This window comes from Pelodiscus sinensis, chromosome 1 (genome assembly GCF_052426305.1).
Source record: "Pelodiscus sinensis isolate ZL-2025 chromosome 1, ASM5242630v1, whole genome shotgun sequence".
Classification (NCBI taxonomy): domain Eukaryota; kingdom Metazoa; phylum Chordata; order Testudines; family Trionychidae; genus Pelodiscus; species Pelodiscus sinensis.
Window position 1 is genome coordinate 82,305,636 of NC_143052.1, and position 24,872 is coordinate 82,330,507.

The 24,872-nt window shown below is 40.2% G+C and overlaps 1 protein-coding gene across 2 annotated transcripts in view; it reads left to right on the forward strand.

Moving 5' to 3' along the window:
* PLXNC1 (plexin C1) overlaps positions 1-24,872 on the forward strand; it is an 85,891-nt gene that overhangs the window by 20,048 nt on the left and 40,971 nt on the right. For both annotated transcript variants that reach the window (XM_075933330.2, XM_075933333.2), the window contains exons 4-9: positions 1,448-1,548; positions 10,727-10,841; positions 14,239-14,398; positions 18,344-18,404; positions 20,249-20,348; positions 20,468-20,551. In XM_075933330.2, coding sequence (XP_075789445.2) covers positions 1,448-1,548; positions 10,727-10,841; positions 14,239-14,398; positions 18,344-18,404; positions 20,249-20,348; positions 20,468-20,551 — 621 coding nt within the window. The remainder of the gene's footprint in view (positions 1-1,447; positions 1,549-10,726; positions 10,842-14,238; positions 14,399-18,343; positions 18,405-20,248; positions 20,349-20,467; positions 20,552-24,872) is intronic.

Sequence of the window (24,872 nt, forward strand, 5' to 3'; positions counted from 1 at the left end):
AACTCCCATTCATTTCAGTGGGGCAGGATTTCACCCATTACCTTAATGTCTTCCCTTAAGATAAAGTCTCTTCAGTACCAGTGAAAATCAGATTTTAGGATACAAATATATCTGAATTATTGCAAATTGTTATAAACACCCCTTGACTTTCAAGAATTAGAGACTCTTAAAGTGCAAAAAATTACTATTCTAAAGATCTACACCTATTTTTATAAGAAAAAGTTTGATCACTAATTTTGTTGGAAGAGCAAATTACTATAGAGAAACAATGGCTTTCAGAAATAACCACCTCTCCACAACCTTGCTTATGGGCTTAGCAAGATCATTCATAAAAGGAGACTTCTGATCTTGAATACAGACTTTTAAGTTCACTAGCAAGTTCCCCCTACTGATCTGAATTCCTGATTTTTCCCAGAGACCTTCTAATACTTTGGGTTATGTTATAAATATTTGGAAGAAGAGTTGATCAAGGGTTTAAGCAAAACTACCAAAAGCAAAACAATCTTAATGACTGCAATACAATTTATAAGCGAATATTTTAAATCAGGAAAATGCTTAGCATTTATAAATAATGTTCATAGGTTCATATTTTTCATTTATTTCATTTTGAAAAGATGTAATTTGAATATTAGAGATAAATTTTCAAATGTACACATATCCATAGTAATTTATTTTTGCACACTGAAATGTAATTTTGCCTTCATGTTTCATAATTTCATTCATTTGTACTAGTTTGCCTGTGCAATTACCCATACATACATGCAAATCTACTTGCATGAAAAGATGCATTTTTTGCATATGGTTTTTGTATGCACAGTCATTGTACCATTTAAATTTTTAAGAAATTCATCCTCTGCTAAACTGGAAGATTCATTAGAAACATATCCCTTTCTCAGAGGGGTAGCCATGTTAGCCTGTATTTGCAAAAACAAGCAGTTCTGTGGCACCTTGGAGACTAACCGATTTATCTGAGCATGAAGTTTCATGGGTAAATTCCACTTTATCAGATTATTAGAGTGGAAATTATAGAAGTAGGGGTATATATAAGGAATAAGTTGCTTTTGATACTGAAGCTAAACAAGTCCCGGTGGAAGTGGGCTGTTCATAGCATTTGGTGTGGAGATGTGAATATCCAGAGAGGGGAAATTCCCTTTCTGTTGCATATAATTTACTTTGCTACTCCAATATTTCTCCCACTTATCATGGAATGGGATGTTTCAGATGTTTGCACCTAATAGCTAGCTTTCAGAACTAAAATGTACCCTATTTTATGAGTTATCCAATGAGGAAACTCCATATATATCAACTGGATATCTATTTTTAAATACATCACTTAATTGCTGAATATTTTTAAAGGCAAAGGGGAGAGGGTCATGAAAACTCTGATTTGCCCTTTTGAGCAGAGTTAGTAAGGTTCAGTACAAGTTATTGCTTTCTGTATTTTTAGGTGAGAAGAATACCGGTTGCAAACTGCAATAAGTATGGTTCCTGTAAAGAGTGTTTGTCTGCAAAGGATCCACACTGTGGATGGTGTTATTTAAGGAAAAGGTATTGTCTGGTATTTTATACTTTCATACATAATTAAATGTTGACTTGTAATAATTCAGGGCTGTATTCAAAATTAACTTATGCCTGGTCTGCACAGGAATTTACATCAGTACAGCTCAAAGTTGAGAGACAAAGTTATGCCAACTCAACACCTCCCCTTTCTTGGTGTTGATGGTGCTAATGCAGGGGGTGGTCAATAATTTTTTGCCGGGGGCTACTTCAAAAATTTCTGAAGTGGCCCTGGGCCACACCGGAAAGAGTGGGGCCTCAAGCAGAAGGAGCAGGGCCAAGATACTTCCCTGCTTCCCCACCCCCTAACCATGATTGCCCCCCCCCCCAGAGGTTCCTCCTAGGCACCCATGCCCCTGGCAATGGGAGGAGACTTTGTATGCTTTCCTTTCTGTCCCTGGCCAGTCAGGGCTTCGGGGTGGGGGAGTGCGTGAAGTTTCCTCCCACCCTGCTAGGAGCACATGGTGCTTCTAAGCTCTGCACGCTCCTTGCAGGGTGGGGGTAGAGCGAAGGAAACTTCGCGCTGTTCCTCAGCCCCCAGACCCTGATTGGCCTGGGAGTGGAAGAGCACACACAGCCTCCTCCCACCCTGCCTGGAGCATGTGGTGCTTCTATGTGCTGCTCACTCCTCATAGGGCGGGGGCGGGGTGGAGGAAACTTTGCATATTCCCCCGCCCCTCAGGTCAATCAGGGTTTGGGGGGCGGGGGAGCGCGCAAAGTCTCCTCCTGCACTACCAGGAGCCGTGCGCTCCTGGCAGGGTGGAGGAAACTTCATGCGCTTCCCCAGGTCCTAATTGGTCTGGGGATCAGGGAGCAGAAGGGCCTCTGTGAGCCAGATCAATCTGCTTGGAAGGCTGGATGTGGCCCACAGAGGCCCTTTTGCCCACCCCTGTGCTAGTGTGACAGAAAAATTCTTTCTTCAACCTAGCAATTGCCTCTTAGGGAGGTGGATTACCTATGCCTACAGAACATCTTCCATCAACACAAGTAATATCTACAGTGAAATGCTAGAGTGGCTCAGATGCGGCAGTGTTGCTGTGCCACTGTTGTGTTTTAAATATAGACAAGCCGTAAGTGGCTCTTCAGATATATGGGGATTTTTTGAAGTCCTTCAGCTATGAATATGTGACATGTTTCCTGTCACATGAGAAGGGGCTCCAAGCCTTCCACAGGCTGGGCTAATCTCTTTACATTTAGAATCACCCAATGAAATGTATGTAGAATTGGTGAGAAGAGCAAATTCTTGTTTTGTTTTTATAATCATTTGTTGTATTAGATTGTGAACAGGTGTCCAAACACCCTCTTGTTAACGATAAACATATTTTGTATTTGACAATATAAATAAAGTCCTGGATCTCCTTCAGCAATTAGGGTTAATTGTATCAGAACTATTGCCTTATTCTCTTCTAGGTCACTAGAGAACATTTTCCTAAGTATCTCAGCCTCTCATTTTTGCTATAAGTTTTGTTACTTTATTAATTTATTTGAAGTTGCTTGGGAAGGTTTGACAGACTGCAGTAAATTTTGCATTGATGTTAACAGACTGTTGTAGAAAACCCACTTTTTTGGGTTGTTGTAGGCAGATATTGATGGAAAGTCATCTAGCAACTTTTAATTTGTTTGATCCATGTTGTCTTCTGCTGACCCAGAACAGATATTCCACCCAAACTATGTTGTTAATGGAGGACAGGTTCATTATTATGGAGGATAGATTGAACAATAGCTATTAGCTAAAATGCTCAGGGATGCCACTGCAGGCTCTCAGGGTCCCTAAATCTCTGACTGACAGAAGCTGTGAGTAGACAACAGGGAATGGATCACTCAACCTGTTATGTTTATTGCCCATGCAGCATACATATGGGACAAGACAGTCTCAGAAGATAGGGCACTAGCTGGACTATGAGTCTGACCCAGTTTGACACTTCCTATGGTTTTTTTATGTTCTTTTTTTAAGTTATGTTACCCTTGTTGAGCTTTTCAGGTTTTCTGTTTGAGAAGTTTATAAATGAGGACAGTTAGTCAGTAAATCTTTTGCATGTGAAGGGAGACCACCAAAGTTTCCATCTGTTGGAGAGAAAGAAAACCTGCATTTCAAAGGAACCAAATTACTGTAATATGCAACCTATGTGACACCCACACATTTTTCAGTATTAATAGATTTATTTTTGCAAATTGAGGGTGAAAGTGAATTTTTAGAAAGAGGTGGAGGCATTTTCCACAAGAAAACAATATACCCTGTAATTCATCTTTATCACGTGCCAGAAGAACAGTTGGTGTTGTCAGCAGATAAAAGGTATTATTATAACAAGGCAGAGTGCAGATTGTTTTGTGTACAATAATTTATCCTTATCTGCTTTTTTACCTAAGGATAAATGTTTATTTCTTTGATCCATTTTCTCTTTATTTGAATAAAATGTATTATATCCTGTTTTTAAAGGGATACAATTATCAGTATTGATTTAAATAATGGTGTTCTGATGTGAAAATGTGCACATCTTATCACATTTATATAATGTCGTTTTTGGTGGCGTTTTTTTTTTTTAACTTTTTCCTACTTTTCTTTAAATGAGGATGGGAGTATAAATTCCCATTTACAGTCTGTCAAAACAGAATTGGGCCTTTCATCTGGAACAGTACTTAATTTCCACATGTAAATCTGTTCTTAACTGAAGTATGTGAAAATGAATCTAATCGTGGCTGTTAATAGTTATACATTTCACGTAGGAAAAGAATACAACGTGCCATGTTAGTCTGGATCTGCAAAAACGACAAGGAGTCCTGTAGCACCTTATACTAACAGATGTATTGGAGCATAAGCTTTCGTGAGCAAAAGGAAGTGGGTCTTTGCTCACGGAAGCTTATGCTTCAATACATCTGTTGGTCTATAAGGTGCTACAGGACTCCTTGTTGCTTTCTTATTGAAGAACAACTTAATTTTCAAATATGCGGCATGCTTGCAGCTCCCATTGTCTTCCGTGAGAAATTAATAGATCAGCATCTTTGAAGTCAGGCCACATTTTTTTCAGAAAGGGATGTCCTTTTGCATCAGGAAACTAGCATTTTACTGCAAGACAATAAAGAGATACAGTACAGAAAACCAAAAACCCTCTTTGGTTAACACAGTGGTAAACTAGGAAAAGGTCCTTTATTGATTTAGTCGTACAGTAATGAATCTTTGCACTTAGCTACTCTGCTATATGAATGAAGTGATATGCATTGTGAAAAAGGATCTTCAAAGGAATAAATATTTTACTTGCTGGTAACAATGTGACAGATTTTCAGTTCTGCATCTATCGGTACACAAATTCATGCATTTCGCAAATCTCATTCTAAAATTAATTGCAAAAGTTTAAAATGGACCATACCCCCTAGAGTGTCAAATCTCCCACTTGCTCCCAGCCACTCCCTGTCTCTGCCTTCTAAACTCAGAATCATAGAACACTAGAACTGGAAGGGACCTCGAGAGGTCATTGAGTCCAGTCCCCTGCCCTCATGGCAGGACCCAATACTGTCTAGACCAGGCATGGCAAACTTAAAGCCTACTGAGGGACGCACAAACAAAAACTGATAGCTTTCAGGACAACCAAAGAAAATGTACTTCTATTAGAAAGTCATAATTATTTATTCTTATAGATTATGTTTTAGGTATATTTAGGTATATTTTTATAATATTTTTTCAGGTCTTGTTTTAATATAATACAATAATTTGTTGTGTAAAATTATTATTTGCCCATACAAAATAAATTTTAATTTAAATATACATTGAAGGTACTTTTTAATTTTTTATATGATACATAACTTGTTTTGTTGAAATAAAATAGAACAGACATCTGTGAAAATTTCAGATACTTTGTAAGTTTGAGACTTCACATAAACATAATATTCATACAATTGCAAAAAATTGACATATTGATATAAAATTAATGTACATTTTATGATTTTGTTTGGGAATAAATAAATAAAAAAAAACATTTTAACAAAATATCCCTCTCTGCTTCCCCAGAGCCCCCACCCTCCCTCTCTAACCCAATGTCTCATCCCTCCCCCAGAGCCAGGCACTCCCAGGCCCCCCTAACCTAATGTCTCCCCCTTCCCCCAGAGCCAGGCATTCCCAGCTCCCCCACACCCCCAACTGAATGCCTGGGTCCCAGAGCCACTGCCGCTACCACACATTTCTTCCTCAGGTGCGGGGGCAGCATGAGCACCGTGGCCGGCTGTGAGAACGTGCTGGGGCACCCAGTGCAAAGCAGCCCAGCCGACTGTAATCTGCCCTTGGCCACATGTTCTAAGCAGCCAGTGGGCCGTACTTTATTCTTTTATAAAATGTAGTGGCGGTCCACAAAAAATTTTGATTGAGCCTCATGTGGCCCCCCAGAGGCCTGTTTGACATGCCTGGTCTAGACCGTCCCTGATAGATGCCTATCCCTGATAGATGCCTATCCAGCCTGCTTTTAAATATCTCCAGAGATGGCGATTCCACAACCTCCCTAGGCAATTTATTCCAGTGTTTAACTGCTTTGAAGTTTTTCCTAATGTCCAACCTAAACCTCCCTTGTTGCAATTTAAGTCCATTGCTTCTTGTTCTATCATCAGAGGCCAAGGAGAACAATTTTTCTCCCTCCTCCTTGTGATACCCTTTTAGATACATGAAAACCACTATCATTTAACTATAATATCATATAACTGGTTCCCATCTTCCATTATATTAATGGAGAAGATGCAGGGGCTGGGATGAAGGTTGGGTGCAGAAGGGATTTTGGAGTAAGGGATGGGGTTGCAGGAGTGTTTGGGATTTGTCAGGGAGTTTGAGTGAAGGAGGGAGTTTTGACCTGGGGCAGGAGACTGGGTGAAGGAGGGGGTGCAGGATCTGGGAGGACTGTAGGAGGAAGCTCAAGGTCCGGGATAGGGATGTTAAAATGCATGTAATTTGCTAACCATGTACCCGCTGGAAATTTCAGTGGTTATACATGGGGTGGCAGCCGGCTCCCTGGGAGTCAGATTTGGGAACCATGTGTAACCATTTGGGTAACCGATACATTCATGCTAGCAGTGTTCAAAGAGCAGTTGCAGATGGTGGAGCACTACTTCTGGGCCCAAAAAATGAGCATTGGCAGGTGGGATTGCATCATACCACAGATATGGGATGATGAGCAGTGGCTGCAGAACTTTCAGATGCAAAAGGCCACGTTTCTGTATTTCAGTGCTAGGGATGTAAAAAAGGTTTTTAAAAAGTAACCATGTAACCATTAATAATGCTAGACTCGCTATGGGCTCTGTAGTATACTGCCGATCTCACAGTGCAGCCAGCTCCCCAGGAGTGGGGCCAGTATTCAAGAGTTGGCACATGCCTTGAGCAGAAGAGTTTAACTGTTATGGAAACTGATAAGCTGAGGCTCTGCAGTTAAACTCTTACATCCTTACTTGGTGCTGAGCTCTTCCCAGCCCAATAGTGCCAGGACACCAGAATGAGAGTTGCACCAATGGTAAGGAAGTGGTTGTGATCATGCTCTGGAAGCTTGCAGTTCCAGATTGCTATTGGTCAGTGAGAAATCATTTTGGAGTTGAAAAATCCACAATGAAGGCCATTGTTACGCATGTATGGGAGACCATTAATTGTTTCCTGCAGTGCAGAACTGTGGCTTTGGGAAATATGCAAGAACTAGTAGATGGGTTTGCAATGGTTGGGTTTACTCACTATGGTGGAATGATAAATGGAACACACATCCCTATATTATCTCCAGTCCACTGGGCTAGTAAGTACACCAAGAGAAAGGGCTAATTTCTAAGGTAAAGCAAGTGCTAGTGCAGTGTTCTTTGGCACATTGGCAGTTGGAGGTGTGCCATGGAGAACAACAGAATTCAAAATGGCTGCCTTTAAAAGGGCAGGTGATTTTTTTTCCTCAATAACTTTCCCCTCGACCCCTTTTATTTTATTTTTTTTCTCAACAAAAAAATCCTTGATGTTCCTCATAAAAAAAATTCTTGTTTGGTGTTCCTCGGTCTTAAAAAGTTTTAGAAACACTGTGCTAGTGGATCACCAGGACCACTTCACTGAAATCAATGCAGTCTGGTTAGGGAAGGTGCATCATGCTCTCATCTATGAGAACAGGAATTCTGAGAGAGCTGAATGTAGTGATAGTCTATCCAGACCAGCGGATTGCCGTTGGTGATGTGGAAATGCCAGTAGTTATTCTGGGGGACCTAGTCTACATCTTGTTCCCCTGTCTCACGAAGTGGCACACTGGCCACCTTTACAGTACCAAGGAAAGCTTTAACTACAGGCTCAGTGGGCACAGAATGACTATGGAATGTGTTTGATAGATTGAATGGTTTCGGTGTAGTTTTATTCGCTAGATTAGATTTCAGCTAGAATAAACCCCAGTAGTTAAAGCTGCATGTTGCATGATAGGGATAATATATGTGAAGCAAAGAGAAAAGCTACTACCAGGATGGAAGGGCAAGGTGGAGTAGCTGTCTGTTGGGATTGAACTGCCAGACTCCAGGGCTATTACAAGAGCCCAAAATAGGGCTATGGATTTGAGGGAGGATAAAGATCATTTTTACAGTTAGCCACATTGATATTCCCTCTTTCTGTCTTGAGGAAGTGTCTCTCTTCTGTAGTTTAAAGTATTTATTGTTTTAGTTTTTGCCTGTGGGCATCTATTTTGTTGTGTTTTCTGCAATATTGCTATGCCTGGGGCTTTCTCTTCCACTAGAAGTTGCATTGTGCTTGCTGCACATTTATACATATGGCTGAGTGTTTTCCTACCACTCTGAATTCTGGAGTGTATGATGTACATTTTTAAGTACTGTTTGGTTTCTTGATTGCCACTATGTATTCTATAATATTTGGTGTGAAGTAATAAAGATACTGTGATTCTTCTACAAACAGAACTTTACTAAGTGAGCTGTCAAATGTGTTTGTAAAGGTAGGCAGCTAGGAGAGGGCATTTCAGAAACATGGGGTTTTGTTAGAAGAGGGAAAAGAGGCAGACTGCTGAGCTTTCACCATGGGAAAAGGAATTTAAAATTGTGAGAAGAGGAGTCACTGTCACAGGGACTGGGGAACTGTGGGACAGTATTTGGAGGACTCTTAGGCTATGTCTACATTACTGAGTAAAATTGAATTAAAATACACAACTTCAGTTCCGTTAATTACATTTCCTATAAAATTAACTTTCTGCTTAGTACTGTGCATGAGCATTAAAGGCCACCTTTATGGCAGAGAAAGACACATTATCCAGGACTTGAAACAAACAGAATTTAGGAAATATAATTTCTTGTTTTTGCCATGTAGGTGTTAGAATTTCCTTATTTAAATCACAGAAACTTAATATTCTGATAGTCCGTAGTATAGATCCAAACATCTTTGCCCTTGATATCATTAAATAAATTCAGTTTTACTGATCCCGGTCTTGCTTTCTATTAATATTAACTTGCTGAAGTTAGTCTGTCTCCCTATTTATAACCTAACCTGCAAGATAAGCTAGATATAGAGCTTTGTATTCCTTATTTCTGTAACACTGAGTACATTTGATTAAACTAGGGAGGTGAATATTGTTTTAAAAGTTAACCATTTAAATGATTTAAAATATTTTATTTAAATGGTTAACTGATTACATGGAGTGGGGCTAGGGCCATTCTGGGCGGTTGGGGCTGGGCTGATAAAGGCTGGAGCCACTTGGGCTGACTGTGGCCGGAGGGGCCAGTCAACATGGGGGTTGACAGTTAATGCGAGTTAACTGCTAACCTTAATGCTTACTGGTTCACATTTTACATCTCTAGAGCAAGCTTTTCATTCAGTAGGTCTAATACTACTTTTATGTGATCCCACTGAAGTTAGTGTACATGAGAGCTGAGTTTGTCCCATTTAGTTCAAGTCAAGCCTAGTCAACCACATCGTTAATTTCTTGCAGTAAGGTTAGAATCTGATCATTGTCTGTGAAGGCCTCAAGCAGATTCTGGTGCAACAGGATTTAAAATTCCTGTGTTAGAGCACATAGAAAGTGGCCTCTTGCTTCACTCTCTTTATATTGTTGGCATCTTGAGAGACATTGTGGTCATTTTTTTAAAAGCCTTCTATGTGCTTTTCCTTTTAGGATATTGAGTATTTATTTAAACATACTTTTATATAGTTCATCCTGAAAAATCCCATCAAGTTCTCTGTTAGGATCCGTTATTTGAGAAATTTATTAATTAAAGCCCCAGTTCTGCAAGCATGCTTAGTTGTAGGTACGTGAGCAGTTCCATTTAAGGGAATTTAATCAAACACATAAATGTTTTCAGGGTTGAGGCATTATAGTTTTCATTCCACGTGATTCTAATAAAGGAATTTAGAATAGTTTTGTTATTTGCCTCCTGGAAATGAATGCTTTAATAAAACATTTAAAAACATTCATGGAGGTTAGGTCCATAAAAAGCTATTAGCCAGGGGATAAAATGGTGTCCTTGGCCTCTGTTTGTCAGATTCTGGAGAGGGATGGCATGAGACAAATCGCTTGATCATTGTCTTCGGTCCACCCTCTCTGAGGCACCTGGTACTGGCCACTGTTGGCAGACAGGATACTGGGCTAGATGGACCTTTGGTCTGACCCAGTACGGCTGTTCTTATGTTCTTATGTAAAAAATTCCTAGTATCCCCATGGTCTTCTGTACCAACATACTTCCGTGCAGTCTGATTTAAAGCGTTTGTTGGCTACAACAATTTGATATTAATTGAACTTCATGTACCTATCTCATCCCACCCCAGATTTATTTTATACTTTAATACTGGCAAGTATATTTTGACACACCAGGTCAGAAATAGAGGTTCATTAGAGTCCATGGAAATAGTCTCATTGGCATCAGTGGACTTTGGACCACACTTCAGACCCCCTAAGACCATCTTTATTTAGAAATGCACTTACAGATCTGATTAACTCCCATTGACTTCAGAATACTGTACTTTGCTGAATCAGGGTCTAAGTGCATAAATGAATGTGCTATGTATTTATTTTGAAACGCTAAATATGACTCAGATTTTTCTGACAGTTTTCCTGTAACTTTTTGTGGTAGAAGCCGTGTTCCTGTTAAAAATCAGTAAGATGCTGAATAAATTAAAGTACTGCATATGGCACTATAAACGAGTATTGGCTAGTGAAATTTTGTATATCTATTGGGCTTTTTTTAGATGCACTTTAAAAGGAAATTGTTCACATGCAAATAACTCAAGAGACTGGGTTAACATTTCACATGAAGCTGGTAAATGTCTTACAATCCAGACACCTCAAATTGATAGAAACAAGGTATGTAAAAACAATTTTGTGTGTATGTATTTGTTATTTTAAATGTGCTATTGCATCACTGACAGTAACTTTCTTCTTTTGAAACAACAAATGGTCTGGTAGCACTTTATAGTCTAACAAAACATATAGATGGTGTCATACCCACAAAAGCGCATGGTACCATATATATGTTTTGTTAGTCTATAAAGTGCTACCAGACCATTTGTTGTTTTTTAAGTTTATCCTATACAGACTAACTCGGCTACTCCCTGTAGTTTCTTCTTTTGGACACTGCACAACATGAAGCAGCACCTGTCATCTCAAACCTGACAAATATATTGGAGACTCTTATCTGGGTGAATTTATAGATACGATAGAGGGTTCCCTTCTACTGCTTTGCTTCTCTGCCAGGAGATAGGTCATAAGGTCTTACTTTATTGTGCTGATTCAGTTCCTCATTATGCTGACCAAGAGAGTGATTTAGTTATACAGTATTGTGATTTTATCACTTACATTATCCAGTGAGTGTCTATGAAACATGGCTACCCCTCTGAAACTTATGAAATATTCATTAACTGGGTACCAAGTTTTATAAGAAGTCTAAAAACACTTGCAGCACATGAATGCAAACTCAAACATGACCTTTGAGACCATGACACTAATGTTTGCAAAAACATTGAGATGAAAATGAATAGAGAAAAAAAAATCACAGGATCCTAGGAATGAGAAATAGAATAAATTTACAGGTGGAAGCCCATAGAGAACTCAGTAGGGATGAAATCAGTAAGATTCTATAAAAATTACTCTAAACGACCTACATAATTATTAATTATTATTAACAGGGCTCAACGATTGTGGCAAAAACCTCTCGCTAGCCCCACAATGCACATGCGCCAGACCTACACTGTGCATGCGCAAACTGCCGGTGAAAGGGGCAACCAGCTGAAATCTACTCGCCATGGGCGAGTAGATAAGCGTATTTGTCAGACCCTGATTATTAATTATATATTATTATTAATATATAATTCTAATGTCTAGCTTTTGCACAGTGCTTTTTGTCAGTAGATCTGAGGCTATGCCTAAACTACAGGCTTCTTGCACAATCTTCCAAAAAAACTTCTTGTGAAAGAGAGCGTCCACACTGCAAAAGTGCATCGAAAAAGCGATGTGCTTTTTCGAAAGATAGGTTCCAGACTGCCTGGACACTATCTCGCATATAAATAGTGATGGCTATAGACAGAATAGCTACCAGGGCATTTACTCTATCCTCTTCTTTTGAAAAAAACTCCCTCTTTCCCTGTCAACACACACCTTTTTGCAAAAGAGCGCTTTCATAAAAAGGCATTCTTCCTTGTAGAATGAGGATTACCAATACTGGAAAAACCCCTCTGTTCTTTCAATTTACTTGTGAAAGAATGCAGTTGCAGTGTGGACTTGCTTCAAGTTTTGTCAGAAAAATGGCCGTTTTCCTGACAAAACTCTGTAGTGTAGACATACCCTGAGTGCTTTACAAAAGTGGTAAGTATTGTTATTCCCTTGCATGGAAACTGTGACAGAGAGAAGTGAAGTCACTTGCCCAAGATCACCAGCAAGTCCCAGCCCAGTGTTCTATGCACTATGATAGGATAGAATTCTATAGGATCTGGAAAAGTATCCTCCTGTTAGGGGAAAAAGTATGTTGTGGGTTCTGATTTTATATATGAATATTGATGCGACTTTCACACCTTCTTTGGTAGATCTTTAGAATTTTTTTCTGGTGTTCAGTCTTAACTTTCTCCCTTTATATTGTTATATTCCCTGTACCATTTAAATAGTTCTGCCTCTTTTTGTGGATTGAATCATAAATCCTTGGAATCTGGTATCATGTCCCCCAGCTTAGTTGTTTCTTTGCCAGTCTATTCATTTTTATCTCTGTTAACCTTTCCTCTTACATCAGTCACTCCAGTAGCATGGTTGATTTTGCTTCTCTCTTCTTAATTCCTCCATTTCTGTGACCTATTTCTATCAATAATAGGGTGTGTCTACACTGCACTGTTATTCCAGAAAAACAATACTAGCGTCCATACAGCTATTGTGTTATTTCAAAACAAAATTGAAATAATGGAGGGCTTTTTCCAACATTGTTAAACCTCATTTCATGAGGAATAATTCCTCTTCCTTTTGGAAGAGGGTATGTGTGGATGCTCCACTGCTGCTATGTCGAAATAGCTCCTCACCAAGGCCATTCTAAGTTATTCCTCCTCAGTTCCTCCTGGGGCTCTAAATCAAGATAGCACATCCACATTAGGGGAGCCTGCCTCGGACTAATTTTGAGGCTTTCCTGTAGTGTGGATGCTCTTTTTCAAAATATGCTATTCCGGAAGATATCTTCTGGATTAGCTTTTTCCAAAATAAGCTTGCATGTAGACGTACCCTAAGAAAAAGATCAAAATATGTTTGCTAAACACTCTGGCTATGTCTACACTGCCTGTTTTTTGTGGAAGAGGAAATGCAAATGGAGCACATATTTACATATCTCGTGCTCTCATTTGCATATCTTCTTCCAGTCCTTTTTGCGGAAGAAGTTTTGCGATAACAAGCCCTATGTAGATGGGGCCACTTGTCGAAAAAAAAACCCTTTTGCTCAAGAGCCTGTAAACCTCATTTTTGAGGAGTATGGGATCTTTCGAAAAAGGGGTTTTATTTCAAAGATGGCGCTTTCACTTTTGAAATACCCTTTTTCGAAAGACTGCTGTGATGTGATTATGCAAATAAAGTGCAGGATATTTAAATTCCCGCTTCATTTGCACTTTTGATTTGCCTAATTTACATCCCTCTTTCGACAGAGGGATGTAGGTTAGCCATACCCTATCTGTTCACTACAAGTATTGCTTTGAGTGTTCACTTTTTAAGCTATGTGATTGACCACTTAATTTGCATGATATCCATTTGGTTCTTGATTGCATGAGCTAACATTAATTAAATTACTTCCACCAAATTCAGTACAAAACAGATTGTGTTGTAATTAAATGCATTTTGGATATAGATCTAAAATTAATTTTCTATGAACATTTGTATAGACCTGCACAGATGTTTGTGAAAGGGAAATCTAAAAGAGCATAATATGGTCAAAACAGAATTCAGTTAAACACTTGTCAAAACAATAACAAATAATTTTGCTCCTTATTCACACATCTCTGATAATAACATTTCAGAAGGGTAATAGCTCTCATCTACATCATTTTTTGTATCCTTCCCTGCTTTGATAGACCTCTGATGAACCTGTCTGCTTCTGACATGCTAGGATGTGTGGTTCTTGTTTGGTTTTTTTGTTTTTGTTTTTGGTGTTTTGCACTTTATATAATTTGAACTTGTGTGAAGGTAGGAAGGCAATTTAATAAATACTGCAAGTAATCAGTTGTATTTTTACTTATTTTAGATCGTTGTGACAGCAGTTGGAGATGTTTCAACACACTCCATAAACCACCTAGTTTGTATTGTGAAAAATATAAAAACAAACCAAGTGCTTTGTAAGAAGGAAAAGCCACAAATCATGAACTGTTCATGTGAGCTAAATAATGCAGCCTTAAGTGAGACCGGTATGTTTGTGTAGCATCCTTATCATTCATTATTCTTTACTGCTGTTTAAAGCTAACTGTGAATACATGACCAGAGAGCAGAAATGAAGCTCGTACATTGTATTCAGGATTTTTATATGAAAAACACTTGATTCTTATTTTGGCAAGTAATTTGAACATATTAGGGTGTATTTGATCATTTTCTTGTTATTAACGTGTAACCCTGTACTGAAGATGTTACAGCTTCCCTTCTGTGCCAATCTGCAGAGAATTGAGTTGTATCAGCTGCCATCTCCTAAGTCTTGACTCCTTAGCTCAGGTTGTACTAGTTCAGTTTTTTTAGCTCTGGAAGTCCTTGGTGCAGCCCCTGCTATGGCGGATAGCTGTCATCAGACATACATTCATGATTATACTTGCTTTGGGCTCAATTCTGTCCTATTGACTTTAATCTGAATTAAACTGAAGGCAGGGTTGATTTTGTCTATACTTATGAAATGTGTGGTGAAAACCCACTCATAAAATCTCTTAACTTTTTATTGGAAAACAGCTTTGGAGGCTACTGGCAAAAGATGTTGAAAACTAATGTGAATTAGTGGTTAAGAATCAAATTCTGATCTCACGTGGGAGAGAAAAAATTGTCTTTTACTACTCTTATCGTGTAAAATGAGAGAAAAATGAGTATGCATATCTGAATTATAGTTTAACATTAGTAAACATTTTCGGACTGGTTTAACTGCTTGTAGGAAACAAGTGTTTTAATACATGTCCAGTACATTTATCACCTGTAGATTATAGAAAAAAACAGGGTTAAATAGTGAATAATTATAAAGAATAATTTATTTGACAATTTTTTCCCTCTGTGTGTTTATAAATTGCCTGCAAATGACAATGAATTGACTGTGAACAAATCTGTTATTGATTTCATTCATTATTTATTGCATCATTCTGCAGTAATGCTTAGTCCATGGCTTTGTTCACAAGCACTTAGTTCTGAGTATTAGAAATCTGAATAATTCTGCTAGAGTATATAGGTCCTGTGGAATGTTTCCTGACAAGATGAGTGTAAGTCTTAGAATGAGGCTGCGAATTATTACAGGTTTGAAATTCACTTTCTGGAATTCAGGATTCAGTCCCAAGATAGTTCAGAAGGTAATCTATGAAACCTGTTTCTGTTCAGTTAGTAACATTTTTTTCCTGTACAATTTTCATGGATCTGTGTGGATACATATGGATCTTTTAAAGATCTGTTTCATCGGGGTTTTTTATTCCACTAGAAACTATTGGTGGAAACAAAAAAGAGCGCTCTAAAACAAATGAAAGGCAAAGGTGCAGTCATATGAGTCAACACAAAAATAAAACATCTTTAAATAGTACTGAGAGTTTGATAAAAACGTGAGATAAGGAAGTTTAAAGTAGCTGCTCTAACTCCAGCATTAACTTTTTCTCTTTTCTTAGGCATTGTAGCCTTAGAGATGCATAGATCAGATCCTCACTTGTAAAGGGATAAATGAAACCTCCGCTTTAATTTATGAACATTTTTTATTTTATTGTGGACTCCAACCCCACAAAGAGCTCTGTACAGATGGAGTTGTGTTCCTTTGTAAATACATATTCATGGACTTTTAAAAATACAAGTACTGTCATAAATATATTAGGAACTTTTATAATGCTTATTATTGACCCACTCCCATGAGCCATAAGTTTCAGAGGGGTAGCAATGTTATTCAGTAATTGAAAAAACTTAAAACAACAACAAATAGTCCTGCAGCACCTTAGAGATTAACAAAAAACATAGATGGTTTCATGAGCTTTTGAGGGCACAGCTCACTTCTTCTTCCCATGAGCTATGTTAGCACAGTAGTAGAATTTGTCACTTTTTCCTCTCTTTTTTCTGGGGGAAGTTTCTGTTGCTTAGTGTGTGTTTGTATAATTCCTCACACAAAAGGGGCCCTGAACTCAACTAGAGCCCGTAGGTGCCACTGCCGTGTTACTAGTTATGACTCCTGCTACAGAGCAGTTACTAATAAACCATGAGTGTGGCAAATATGTTGAAAAGTACACATTACTTGGTATTACATTGCCCTCACCTTGAGAGACAGGGCCTTTGAGAGACTCCTGTGATCTTCTGACCTGGGAAAATGTTATGAAAACAACTACAGGTTGAACCTTTCTAGTCCACTACTCTCTGGTCCAACAACATCCGTGGTCCAGCATAATTTTAGGTCCATTTGTCCAGAGGCATAGCGAAGGTGTTATGTGTCCTTCCTTCCCCCCCCCCCCCCCGCCCCATCACATGGCAGGGCCCCAAACCTGGCACACAGCTGAGCCCAAGACTGTATCGTGTCTTCCCTCCGGTCTGGGGCTAGGCCTAGCATGCACTAACCCACCAACAGAAATGGAGGACGGTTGAGCTGGGGGCAGAGAAGCGGGGAAGAGGCTCCAGCTGGCGGTAGCAGGTGGAGGAGGAGCAGGCAATCCGAGGGATGACACGGGGAGCAGAAGGGACTAAATTGGCATCCCCTAGAGTGGCACCCAGGAGCAACTCTCCCCCCTCACCCTGCCTTCCCTCGCTATGCCACGAGGTTAAGATGTGGCATTTGTCATGGATGTGGCCAAGTTTCCCACAATTCCACAAAGTTTATTTCAGTCTACCAGTCCTGGTTCTCAGTATTCTGTACTGTTCTTTAGCTCTAATTTATCACTAAATGTCTTCTAAGAGCTCAGTAAGCAGTGGAAGTATTGGTAATGCTGCTACACAGTATTGACCATCTGTGGTTCAGCAGATTCTCTGGTTCAGCACCAGTCAAGTCCCCAGGATGCCAGACTAGAGGGCTATGTCTAGACTGCGCCTGTTTTGTGCAAAAAATATGCAAATGAGGCAAGGGTTGGAATATCGCCATGCCTCATTTGCATAATTAATGAGACTCTGTTTTTGTGCAAGAGGCTTTTACGCAGGAGACGTTCTTCCTGAAAAAATGCGGAAGTTTTGCACAAAAAGGAGCCCTGTAGATGGCTCCTTTTTGCTCAAAAGCCTCTTGAGTCAAAACAGAGCCTCATTTACATATTTCTTGTGCCAAACGGGTGCAGTGTAGACATAGCCGAGAAGTTCAACTTGTATTACTCAATGCAATCTGATGCATTCAAAAAGCAGATTGTTCTTCTTGCACTCAATCCAGCTCATCCTGAGACTAACAGCTGTTTTTCCACAGCCAGGTGTAAAAGTACTTTGTTTTTTGTAGTTTAAAGAAATTCCACCAGAAGCAGCAAAATATCTTTCCTTAATTATTTCCCTTCCCTCCATTCAAGCAGTTATCAATGAATGGTGAATTATGACCAATTAAAGACAGAACTATGTAGCACTTTAAAGATTAACAAGATGGTTTATTAGGTGATGAGCTTTTGTGGGCCAGACGAAAGTGGGTCTGAGGAAGTGGGTCTGGCCCACGAAAGCTCATCACCTAATAAACACAGTCTGTAGAGGGGGTTGAAACCAGCACAGTCTGTAGAGGGGGTTGAAACCAGAGTGAGACCAAGTATTGGTTGTGAAGAGAACCACCTGTCTGGTGGTTAAAGCACAAGATTGGAAGTTGGGAAACGCTGATTTTGCTACAGACATATTATGTAAGCTTGGGGAAGTCAGTTTCTCTGTGGGAGTTGCCTCATCTGTTAGCATGAAGGTAATATTGCCTTTCTACCTCACAGGATTGATGTCAAGCTTAAATCAGGAAAGTGTGAAGTGCTTTGAGAATTTTGGATGGAAGGTGCTGTAGAAAAACAAAATGTTGTTATATAAAACAAAAGTGTGTGTGTTAGAGGAAAGGAGGGGGAAAGAGAAGACGAACATACCAATCAGGATGCAGCTTGTTGTAATTGGCTGCTAAGATTGTCAATGAATATTCAGTTATTTTTTTGTAGAAAGGTAACCAGCATACATCTAATATAGATAATTCTTTTCATCTATTCCAGCTGTTGAAGTGACATTCATCTTTGATTCTTGGAATTTGTCAGAAACATTCCAGTTGAAAAAGTAAGAATTTATTTTCTAAGTATGTTTGTGAAGGGCTGCATATCTGTGGTGTGTTCATCTTATTATTCTAAGTGTTTAAAAAGGGAGATACTTTACCAGAGGCCAAGAAATCCCCTTGTCTTTTTCCTCCCCTCTCTTTTGTGGCTTTATAAAGTTGCTTTCACGTTGTGTCTGTTTTAAGAAATATCTCTTTTTATCATTTGAGCTTATAAGACCCTGGCAGCTATTGAAGAGTTGTTACAACAATGCTAAATCCCACTGAAATAATAAAGGCTGTCACTTGGAAATCAGCAGACATTTTGCCTGTGTAAGGACTAAGGGCCATGTAGTTCCCTCCTGTGGTCTAACATGAATGGACGGAGACAAAAGATCCAGAAAAGTGTGTGAAGTTCATCTTATGGAGTTTGCTTCTAAGAGGGATGCCATTTGATGGGATGTTAACAACAGAAAGTAACACTTAATGAAATAATAGTAATATCGAAACCTGAGGAGCACTTATATGTACACAACCATTGTTTAGGAACATATGTATTCTGTGCCCATTTTGCACTGAGAACTCATGGGCTTTGTCTACACTGCAGGGGTATTGCACAAGAAGTTTTTTGCAGAAGAGATCTTCCGCAAAAAACTTCTTGCGCAAAAGTGCATCCATACCTCAAAAGTGCATGGCAAAAGCAATGTGCTTTTGCGCAAGACAGCGTCCACACTGCATGGACGTTCTTGCACAAGAATGGCCATCAAAGCACCTGTGCTTTTTGTGATAGACTCTTTTTGTGCAAGAAATCCCTGTGGAGTGTCCACACACACCTTTTTGGGCAAGAGATGTAGCGCAAAAAGGAGTTATTTCTCGTGGGGCAAAAGCCCTCTGTCCTGCCCATTTACTGTTTGTTTGGGTTTTTTTGAGCAAAAACGTGCTTGAGGTGTGGACGCTCTGCCAGTTTTTGCGCAAAAACCTTGTAGTGTAGATATAGTCTTACTGAAAGCAGTAGGAGTTACTCACACAGGATGTGGGTATATTATGAACAAGATTATATATATATGTGACAGGGTTGCCTGTGATAGCAGGGGACTGGATTTAATGATGCAAGGCAGTCCCTTTCAGTTTTATGTCCAGTGTTCCTGTACTTCTTAATTAACACTTTTTTCTCTTTTCTGACTGTAATAAACATCAGAATAGTCAGACTGGCATATGTGCTGGCTAACTATGGTATTCCATTTTGGAGCCTACCCCTCTCCTGTGGAGGAGTTAAATGATGAACACTTATGAAGACATTCACACTCTGCCTTGTTCCAGGAACAGCCTCTCATTTCTGGAGGATGGATAATTCTCTGATACTGGCCCTTACCTGTGATAGCTGGTATATTGATGTGGGATAGGGGAGGAGGAAACCTGTGCCCTTCCTGCCCGTAAGGAACTTCAAAAGGCTACAGCTAAATGCAACCCAACATTTTCTCTTTCCTTCACATTTCTCATAAATCTCACTCTCAACTGCTGAGCTATGATTCTGTTAATCACTTAGCATGCCCTCAAAATGAGAAAACTATCTGGTAAGGAAGTTCCCTGCAATCTAAGGGCCAGATTCCAATCAACATTGATTGGGTAAACTGGGATATGGAGGAGTTGCAGGGAGCCTCTCTTCATTCTCCTTGGTGGGTAGAATGCTGGACCTATGGAGATTATAATGTAAGTGTTTTGCTCGTTTTAATATAGTTTACAGATTCACAGTGTTGTTAGGTTTGTACTTCTTTGCATAACTTGAAATTTTATGTTCACAAATGTATTTCTTAACCTATTTGCTTGATCCCTATATTTGATGCAAACTATCTGTTTTATATATTGCCAGTTGCCAAAAATGTATCTACACCGGTAATTGCACCTTGTGTACAGTAAAGCATCTCTCTCCCTTTGCTGCCTGTAAGCCTGATGATTCTGGGCAAGATCAGGTACAATGCTTTGGATTTACAGAACATAACATTTTCTGTGGTACCTTTTTTTTTTTAAATTTGAGCAAATGTACGTTTCATATTCGTTTTAATGTGACAGAATGTTTTGAATTTTTCAGGATGATTGTCATGGGTTTGACAAACAAGGGAATGTGCCAGCCACCACTGATTCCCCAATGGAAGCTACTACACAGATGTCAAAGGTTAGCTGCCATTTTGAGACTGATTTAAATGATGCACAAATTGCCCACATTGATCGGGGAGAAAGCTCATATAAAAGGAGAAAAAGGTTGGAAGGAAGGCAAGGGTAGTTATAATTAATTGGGTATAGAATTATTGCACGAGTTTGTTGATTATTATTTGTATTTATATTAAATAGCACTGAGTGGCTCCAGTGAGGATTCAGTCTCCTCCCTGTTATTGTGTTGTAAATATACCTAGAATGAGTGAGTATTTCACTTAAACAGCATGCAACGTACCTAGACAAAGGGGAGTTGGAAGTATGACCAGATGTATTCTACAAATAGTGAAGTGAGATCAAAAAGAGATCAAATGATCTGTGCAAAGTCACACAAGGATTCTGTGACAGAACCGGAAACTAGTGGCCTAAATACCTTAACCACAAGATCGTTCTCGCTTTCTTGATGGCTCAAAACAAAATGTTTGATAAATTTCAATAATCTCAGTTAGTGCTACTTATCTTAGCTACCAGTGGTCTGGTGATTTGCTGTAGGCAAACAGAATATTATTATCTACTTGGTTTCTCATTTTCTACGAGTTAGGATGGCTGCAATAAATAGATGCTAAGGGGGAATATAGCATTCTTGTCTTTACTTCTCTGATATGTCTGCCTAATTCCTTACACAATAAAATGAGTTACCCTCTCAGTCCAGCTGCAATGCTTGATGTTAATATTTTGAACAAAATATTATTACTTTTGTTTTTCAAACAGGAAAATGGGACTGTAGTATGTGCACTTCTGAACATTACTACTGCAGAATTGATGTGTGCATAGAATGCTAACACTCCAGAGAGAAAAGAGCAAGCTCCTCTATGCCTTGTTTCCAAGTGCATTAATTTGCCCCACATGCCTTATCTTGGAGACACAGTTATGGACAAAGCTGTTGAAGCATTAAAAGCCATAGAAAGGCAGATAGTGTTTTAAACTCAGAGCATTCAAGGGCTTTAAAAATGCAGTTGAGATCTTGCTTTTTCTTATCCTGAAGTTCTGACATTTTTATTTTGTCTTTAGAACTCTAGGGTCAAATAATAGTTGGACTTGCACACAGTGTTCCCTCTAATTGTTTGCATCAGGGGTAGAATAATTTTTGTTACATGCACCAAGGAATGTGCAGATGTGTACCACTAGTAGAAACACACGCTGCCGGCTGTGGGATCTCTGTTAATCAGCTGGGCGGCATTTGAATCTCTCCTGCGTGGCTGCCCAACTGCTCAGCTTACAGGGAACACTGCTTGCATAGAAGCTCTAGAAAGGAGGATCGGTCACCTGAAAACCTCTACCCATTGTTGATCCATACAGGACACGGTCATAATTTGGCTGCAGGGTACTGGGCTGCAAGGGTAGAGTAAGGATGGCTAGTACTTCTCTGAAAGGTATCTAGTGAGCTGAGGGAGGGAACTGTGCCTATGAACTAGCTGGTCTATAATGGGGCAATGTTGTCTACACCTTCCAAGTTGCAATAAAAGCCTTTTTCCCAGGATGCTTCCCTCAGCACTAGTTGAGATGATATGCCATTTGGATTAGAGTGGGCCAGGTAACCACTGGTGTAAATCGGAGTAACTCCATCAAAATCTGTGACCATGTGCAGATTTACACCGGCTAAAGATATGGCCTAACATCTCCAAGTCCTGCGGCTCTGACCGCAAGCTCCCTTTCTTTATATATCTTTCTGAGCATTTATACTACATTTATCAGTGCGGTAGCTGTGTGCCTTACAAATGTTTTAAAATGTCACATGTTTCTTTTCTGTTCTCCCTGTTATTGGTGGCAATTTCTCATTCAGCCACATTGAAGAAATGAGTTTTGCATGTTCAAGTGGGGAATATAGCTGTGGTGCTGTGATGCAGAAGTGTGTGATCTAGACATTGGCTGGCTGCTGACACATCTGCCTCTCCCACAGTCATGAGATCATAGTTTCATTGTTCCTAAGGAACTCAGGTGTTGTGGGCAGTCAGCAGTCACGTAGCAAGACAGTTGCCCAAGTATCTTGGGTCAGCACTGGTCAGAGCTCTGAATATCAGCACTAAAACTTTGATTTTGTGTTCAGTGAGGAAGCTAATGCCATTTAGCCCAGGAAAAGCATTTTTTGCAGTGAAACTTTAAGCATCTTTCTGTTGATTATTTCTTATTAACAAGTAGATATCATTTAAATTAAGTACCCAACATGCCTCTACTATGAGCTCCTTTTCGTTGCTGAACTTGTACCCTCTTTCGTATATGTTGGCAGTAAAATGAAGCTTAGAACAGGGGTGAGGAACCTAAGGCCTGGCGGCCTAATGCAATCCCTGGCTTGCCTGGATCTGGCCCCTGAGGCTCCAGGGCAGCCTTCGCTGGTGCTCCTGGACACCTTCCCTCCTCCAATCCCTCTCCCCTCCCACACACACACACCCAGGCTCTGGTGTGTGAGGGGAATGTGGAGAATGTCTTTCTCCTTTTCCGTTGGGGGCTGTCTCAGTGAGGGTTTTTTTGTTTGTTTGTTTGGTTGGTTTTTTTTGTTGCTTCTCATTTGTGTGCAGCCCTCAATTGATTTTTCAGTGGGCCATTGGTCCCTGACTCTGCCACCCCCCCCTCCAAAAAAAAAATCTGTTCCTCATCCCTAGCTTAGAGCAATCCTCCTTGCTAATGGGACTTGTTACTCTGTTCTGTGAATGACCTTTTATGGTGCTCTGGCAAGGTGAAGGATCTCACTGGGATGGAAATGACCCCCTGAGGTTGTTCCCTGTGAAGAGGGCCTTCCTAGCCAAGGCAGAGCTGGCATAAGAGCTTTACACTCGCTCGGCTTCCACTCCCAGGTGTAGAGTGTTGGTTGTTGACATGTTGCGGGTATGCCAGAATCTACTGCTCTGTAATTCTTCTCTGCTTCCCAGGGCTTGTAGGGGACCCAGGTATTCAGGGTGGAAATTAAAGCACCCCTGAAACTGTTGTCTTACTTTAGAGGTGAGACAGGCCTGTGTTGAAGACCCTAAATATGGGATGTGTCATAGCTTTAAAGCACCAGAGGTTCCCTGCCTCCCATCCTCTGATGTACACACAGTTCAGGAACAGAGTGATGGAGAATAAGGCCCTGCATTATATTTAAAGGTAGAAGTCAGTGTTTAAAAGGTGACTATTCAGTGGGTATGTCTACACTACCCCGCTAGTTCGAACTAGCGGGGTAATGTATGCATACCGCACTTGCTAATGAAGCCCGGGATTTGAATTTCCCGGGCTTCATTAGCATAAGCGGGGAGCCGCCATTTTTAAATCCCCGCTGCTTCGAACCCCGTGTAGCGCGGCTACACGGGGCTCGAACTAGGTAGTTCGGACTAGGGTCCTATTCCGAACTACCGGTACTCCTCGTGAAACGAGGTGTACCGGTAGTTCGGAATAGGCACCCTAGTCCGAACTACCTAGTTTGAGCCCCGTGTAGCCGCGCTACACGGGGTTCGAAGCAGCGGGGATTTAAAAATGGCGGCTCCCCGCTTATGCTAATGAAGCCCGGGAAATTCAAATCCCGGGCTTCATTAGCAAGTGCGGTATGCATACATTACCCTCCTAGTTCGAACTAGGAGGGTAGTGTAGACATACCCAGTGTGCTTTAAAATCCATGACTCGTGGCTTCATCTATTTCCTGAATAATGAGACTCAAATTGATCAGAGGAAAGCAAGTTGCTGGCTCATTGGGTCCCAGGTTTTCTGATACACATCCACTGCTTTTCCCCCCAACATGAGCTGTTCATGTCATTTTCAGATTCAGACTTTGTAGAGGCAACAAAGGCAGGCAAGAGAGTGCATTCTGTGGCCAAGGACCTAGTGAGAAGAAGACCCTTGGCACTGCTCCTGACACAGCCTAGGGCTGTGGTGTCTAACCAGTTCTGAAGCAGTAGCCACTATAGTGCTACTGTAGCAAACTAGCCACACTCAACCAGCCAAATAGCCACTTGTGGCTAGCAGCTAGCGTATTGGACACTACGGCCTGAGGGAATGCAGTGCTGTAATGAGGAATACCTGACACCACCTGTACACATCTCCTTCTACACAGTAATGTTTATGCCAGCCTGCCCCAACTAATCACATAACCATTCATCACGGCTACCCATGACACAGTGCATATAGCTGGAGTTCAGGCAGGTAAATGCTGCAATTCAAATCTGTGGAACTAACCACAGCACAAAAACGGTGGCTCATGCTCTTAGCTGTTCTTTGTGTCTGCTTCTTATGGTGACATCCCTACTATTGCCAGCAGCACAGTTAATTACATTGCAGGGGGTGGAGTGATCTTAACTCTTCAGAGATGTTTAAAA